Source organism: Mobula birostris, unplaced genomic scaffold (genome assembly GCF_030028105.1).
Source record: "Mobula birostris isolate sMobBir1 unplaced genomic scaffold, sMobBir1.hap1 scaffold_517, whole genome shotgun sequence".
NCBI classification, from domain to species: Eukaryota; Metazoa; Chordata; class Chondrichthyes; order Myliobatiformes; family Myliobatidae; genus Mobula; species Mobula birostris.
Window position 1 is genome coordinate 174,137 of NW_027278254.1, and position 6,335 is coordinate 180,471.

Sequence of the window (6,335 nt, forward strand, 5' to 3'; positions counted from 1 at the left end):
TCAGTCCCTCTTTCCTTCCTTCCCACACCTCCTCTCCCTCTCTCTAAACCAAATAAAGCCCCTCTCTCTCACTCTGTATCAGTTTGTCCTCTGCCTCGTTCCTTCCGTCACCTTCTCTCGCTCTTTCCCTCGCTCCCATTCTCCCTCCCCTATCTCAAGTTCAAGTTTGTTGTCATTTGACTGTACATATACACTACCAAATTAAAAACCTTCCCTTGGACCACAAAACATCGTTCCTTCCCTCTCTCACGTCTCCCATGTCCTCGCTTCCTTTTATCCCTCGCTGTCTCCCTCCATCCCTCCCACTGCCTGACTTACCAGTCCACACGGAGAGAAAGATGACGACTCCCAAGGCATTCTTCACCACTGGACCCATCGCTTCTTGGCTGTGTGAGCACCCAGGAGAGCGGGTAGCTAACTGTGACTGCTGTGTGTGGTCAGAGATCGTGGACTGCAAGAGAGAGAGGCAGGGAGGCTCACAGAGGTCAAGAAACCGCAAGAATCAAGACTTCCTGGCCCAGCAAGTACACAGCCAAAATAAAAGCCACGGACACCCAGCCCAGGGCTGCACAGGGAGGTGCTAGGGTGGGGGAGGGAGGGAGGTAATGATAGAAGGAGAGGCAGAGGGAGGGGAGGAGAGGCAGAGGGATAGAGAGGTGGAGAGATGGGAAGAGAGAGTGGGGGAAAGAGAAGTGGGTGAGAGAGTGGAGAGAGGAAAGGGGAAGAAGGAGAGAGAGGCGGGGAGTGAGTAGATGATAGAGAGGCAAGAGGGGGTACAGATGGGGAGAAGGAGGTGGGAATGGGATGATGAGAAGGGGAGGGAGAAACGGCGGGAGACAGTGAAGGGAAGGAGTAAGCTGGGGTGGAAATGCAGCAGCAGGGTGGGTGAGTGAGCAGTGGAGAAGTGAGGGAGAGGGGGGATACAGAGAGGGAGGTTGAATGAGCAGGTAGAGAGGGTAAAGTGCAGAAGAGTTGAGTGGAGAGGGTGGAGAGAGAGAGGGAGTGTGGGAGATAGTGGGATGGAGGAGAGAGAAAGAGAGGGAGTGTGGGAAATAGTAGGATGGAGGAGAGAGGGCGTGTGGCAGATAGTGGGATGGAGAGAGAGAGGGTGTGAGAGAGATAGTGGGGAGGAAAGAAAGAGGGAGTGTGGAGATCGTGGGATGGAGAGAGAGGGAATATGGGAGATAGTGGGGGGAGAGAGAGACGGGGTGTGTGAGATAGTGGGGGGAGAGAGAGAGGGAGTGTGGGAGAGAGGGTAAATTGGGAGAGTGGGTGGAGGGGAGAGGTTGGAGATGGAGGGTATATGTGGAGGGTAAGGAAGGGGGACATTAGGAATGGGGCTGAGATGAGGCAACAGATGTGAGAATGTAGAGTGTGGTGGGGAGAACGAGGGGGCAGGAGGGAGAAGAGTGAAGTGTGGGTGAAGAGGAGTGCTGGTAAAGCAGGAATGGAGAAAGGGAGGGGGTTAGAGAGGTTGGGTGGTGGGGTAGGGGGTTGAGGGGGAGAGGGAGGAGGCGTGGCAAGAGTGGGAGCAGTGAGAGCAGGAGTAGGGTGATGAAGAAGTGGAGGGCTGAGGGAGAGAGGGAAAGAGGATGGGTAAAGGGTGCAGAGGGGATTGGGTAAAGATGGGATGGGGGATCAGAGTGCATGGAGGCGAAACAGAGGGAGAAGCGAGGCAAGTGGGGAGAGGAGTAAGCATTGAAGGGAAGGGAGAATGGGGGGCAGTGAAGGGGTTGTAATGGGGAGGAGGAGAAGGGCAGGGGAGACTGGGAAGAAAGAGAGAGATGGTTATGATGGAGGGCAGAGGAGTTAGAAGGGGTGGATAAGGTTAGAGGAGGAGGAAGGTGAGGAAGGGGAGATGGATGGGATGGAGGGGGTAAATAGAGAACAAGATACAGTGAGAGAGGGGAGGAGAGGGAAGGGTTAATAGAGAGAGACAAGGTACGGTGAGAGGGGGAAGGGGAGGGACGGGGTAATAGAAAGAGACAAGGTACAGTCAGAGAGGGGAGGGGAGGGAAGGGGTAATAGAGAGGGACAAGGTATAGTGACCGAGGGGAGGGGAGGGAAGGGGTAATAGAGAGAGACAAGGGACAGTGAGCGAGGGGATGGGAGGGAGGGGGTAATAGAGAGAGACAAGGTACAGTGAGAGAGGGAAGGGGAGGGAGGGGGTAATAGAGAGAGACAAGGTACGGTGAGAGGGGGAAGGGGAGGGACGGGGTAATAGAAAGAGACAAGGTACAGTCAGAGAGGGGAGGGGAGGGAAGGGGTAATAGAGAGGGACAAGGTATAGTGACCGAGGGGAGGGGAGGGAAGGGGTAATAGAGAGAGACAAGGGACAGTGAGCGAGGGGATGGGAGGGAGGGGGTAATAGAGAGAGACAAGGTACAGTGAGAGAGGGGAGGGGAGGGAGGGGGTAATAGAGAACAAGGTACAGTGAGAGAGGGGAGGGGAGGGAGGGGGTAATAGAGAGAGACAAGGTACAGTGAGCAAGGGGAGGGGAGGGAGGGGTTAATAGTGAGAGACAAGGTACAGTAAACGAGGGGAGGGGAGGGAGGGGGCTAACAGAGAGAGACAAGGTACAGTGAGCGAGGGGAGGGGAGGGAAGGGGTAATAGAGACAGACAAGGTACAGTCAGAGAGGGGAGGGGAAGGAGGGGTTAATAGAGAGAGACAAAGTACAGTGAGCGAGGGGAGGGGAGTGAGGGGTTAATAGTGAGAGAACAAGGTACAGTCAGAGAGGGGAGGGGAGGAAGCGGGTAATAGAGAGAGACAAGGTACAGTCAGAGAGGGCAGGGGAGGGAGGGGGTAATAGAGAGAGACAAGGTATAGTGAGAGAGGGGAGGGGAGGGAAGGGGTAATAGAGAGGGACAAGGTATAGTGACCGAGGGGAGGGGAGGGAAGGGGTAATAGAGAGAGACAAGGGACAGTGAGCGAGGGGATGGGAGGGAGGGGGTAATAGAGAGAGACAAGGTACAGTGAGAGAGGGGAGGGGAGGGAGGGGGTAATAGAGAACAAGGTACAGTGAGAGAGGGGAGGGGAGGGAGGGGGTAATAGAGAGAGACAAGGTACAGTGAGCAAGGGGAGGGGAAGGAGGGGTTAATAGTGAGAGACAAGGTACAGTAAACGAGGGGAGGGGAGGGAGGGGGCTAACAGAGAGAGACAAGGTACAGTGAGCGAGGGGAGGGGAGGGAGGGGGTAATAGAGACAGACAAGGTACAGTCAGAGAGGGGAGGGGAAGGAGGGGTTAATAGAGAGAGACAAAGTACAGTGAGCGAGGGGAGGGGAGTGAGGGGTTAATAGTGAGAGAACAAGGTACAGTCAGAGAGGGGAGGGGAGGAAGCGGGTAATAGAGAGAGACAAGGTACAGTCAGAGAGGGGAGGGGAGGGAGGGGGTAATAGAGAGAGACAAGGTATAGTGAGAGAGGGGAGGGGAGGGAAGGGGTAATAGAGAGGGACAAGGTATAGTGAGAGAGGGGAGGGGAGGGAGGGGGTAATAGAGAGAGACAAGGTACAGTCAGAGAGGGGAGGGGAAGGAGGGGGTAATAGAGAGAGACAAGGTACAGTCAGAGAGGGGAGGGGAAGGAGGGGGTAATAGAGACAGACAAGGTACAGTCAGAGAGGGGAGGGGAAGGAGGGGTTAATAGAGAGAGACAAAGTACAGTGAGCGAGGGGAGGGGAGTGAGGGGTTAATAGTGAGAGAACAAGGTACAGTCAGAGAGGGGAGGGGAGGAAGCGGGTAATAGAGAGAGACAAGGTACAGTCAGAGAGGGGAGGGGAGGGAGGGGGTAATAGAGAGAGACAAGGTATAGTGAGAGAGGGGAGGGGAGGGAAGGGGTAATAGAGAGGGACAAGGTATAGTGAGAGAGGGGAGGGGAGGGAGGGGGTAATAGAGAGAGACAAGGTACAGTCAGAGAGGGGAGGGGAAGGAGGGGGTAATAGAGAGAGACAAGGTACAGTCAGAGAGGGGAGGGGAAGGAGGGGGTAATAGAGACAGACAAGGTACAGTCAGAGAGGGGAGGGGAGGGAGGGGGTAATAGTGAGAGACAAGGTACAGTGAGCAAGGTGAGGGGAGGGAGGGGGTAATAGTGAGAGACAAGGCACAGTCAGAGAGGGGAGGGGAGGGAAGGGGTAATAGTGAGAGACAAGGTACAGTCAGAGAGGGGAGGGGAGGGATGGGGTAATAGTGAGAGACAAGGTACAGTTAGAGAGGGAAGGGGAGGGAGAGGGTAATAGGGAGAGACAAGGTATAGTGAGAGAGGGGAGAGGAGGGAGGGGTAATAGTGAGAGACAAGGTACAGTCAGAGAGGGGAGGGGAGGGAGGGGATAATAGAGAGAGACAATGTATAGTGAGGAAGGGGAGGGGAGGGAGGGGGTAATAGAGAGAGACAAGGTACAGTCAGAGAGGGGAGGGGAGGGAGGGGGTAATAGAGAGAGACAAGGTATAGTGAGGGAGGGGGTAATAGAGAGAGACAAGGTACAGTGAGCGAGGTGAGGGGAGGAGGGGGTAATAGAGAGAGACAAGGTATAGTGAGGGAGGGGAGGGGAGGGAGGGGGTAATAGAGAGAGACAAGGTACAGTGAGCGAGGTGAGGGGAGGGTGGGGGTAATAGAGGGGTGTTTGGATGAAAGATATAGCAACGGGGAGCAAGGAGCATGTGACAGGGAAGTAAGGGAGGAAGTGTGGGGGAGATAGACAGAGAGAGCAAGAGAGAGAGAGAGAGAAAGAGAGAGAGTATGTGCGAGATGGAAATAGATAGAGAGAGAGAGAGACAGACAGAGTACATGAGAGATGGAGATAGATAGATAGAAAGTACGTGAGAGATGGAAATAGATAGATAGAGAGAGAGACAGACAGAGTACGTGAGAGATGGAGATAGATAGATAGAGAGTACACGAGAGATGGAGATAGATAGATAGAGAGTACGTGAGAGATGGAAATAGATAGATAGAGAGAGAGACAGACAGAGTACGTGAGAGATGGAGATAGATAGATAGAGAGTACGTGAGAGATGGAGATAGATAGATAGAGAGTACGTGAGAGATGGAGATAGATAGATAGAGAGCGAGAGAGACTCATGATGGAGGCAATGTTCCCTCTAATTTGTAATGACCAGTGTGTACAAAAATCTTGTGCTGTGCAACTTTTTGCCCTGTGACAAGATGTGCACACTGAATTTTATCATTTTGATCATTTTCACTCTCGTTCATCTGCACTCTCACAAAACATATGTATCAGGTCTGTCGCGGGTCATGAAGGATTTTCTCACCAAAGCTTTTGCACACTGTCCATATGTGATTTGCTTGCTACATGATGCTTTAAAAAGTCAAGTTCCCAGATATCACTCTACTCTTCCCACTTGTAAATTCTCCAGCTACTTTTGTGTTGCGCCAATACACGTAGGTAATATCAGTTCCTGTATTGCACATAAATATTTCTCGTAGCCGCACGTTCCTGACCTCATGAGATTTCAGTGTAGCGGTTTCCACTGTTTCATGAAGCCGTTCTGCTTTAAATGAGCTAGCAGTTCTTCTACGCTTCACACCCTTTGCTTCTTTGGAATTTGACATAGCGACTCAATAATTTCTTCAGTAACAACAGTATAAACAAGTCGGTTCTAAAATCTGCAGACAGATCATCACAAACTCCAGGTTGTCAAAACTGTCCACATCAGACAGTGGAAAAGGAAATGTGATTGTGTACGATCATGAAATATTGCTAACATGCCAACGAGGCAGAGGGTGACAATATTTTGTCCGCAGTTTAAATTCCTTTGTGCGCTAGTAGCAAAAGATGAGTGCATGCACACACTCACTCACCTCGGATGGAGAGGAGCAGGCAGTGAAGAACAGAAAATGCATAAGGAGGAGGAAAGAACAGAGACGGGGAGGAGGCAGAGAGAGAGTGAGGTAGGGCCAGAGCAGAAGTCACAAAGGAGATGGTGAGAGGGAGAGAGAGAAGGGAGAAACAGAGAGATGGAGATATATTCAGAGAGACAGGGCATAGAGAAGGGGAAAGCAACAGAGTGAGGACAAAAATGGAGTCACAGCAGGAAGGCGAAGGGGAAGGTGGGACAGGGGAGTATATATATTGAGAGAGGTAAGGATAGAGACAGAAAGAGGAAAGGAGAGATGGAGGGAGTGAATGGGAAGAAGGTAGTGAAGGACTGATGGAGAGGGAGAGAGAAAGGAGGAGTGAGGGAGCGAGAGGGAAAGGGAGGGAAAGGAAGAAGGAGAGAGGGAGAGGGAGAAAGAAGAGAGGAAGGTGTGGAGAAAGAAGCATAGAGAGGGAGTGGCAGAGAGATGGAGAAAAAGAGGCCCACATTGAGAGGGAAGAGAC

At 52.4% G+C, this 6,335-nt stretch overlaps 1 protein-coding gene across 1 annotated transcript in view; it reads right to left on the reverse strand.

Moving 5' to 3' along the window:
- LOC140193348 (uncharacterized) overlaps positions 1 to 666 on the reverse strand; it is a 74,150-nt gene extending 73,484 nt beyond the window's left edge. Inside the window, exon 1 of the mRNA XM_072250675.1 lies at positions 319 to 666. Within this exon, the coding sequence (XP_072106776.1) occupies positions 319 to 376 (58 nt within the window). The 5' untranslated portion in view covers positions 377 to 666. The remainder of the gene's footprint in view (positions 1 to 318) is intronic.
- Between the last annotated feature and the right edge of the window lie 5,669 nt (positions 667 to 6,335).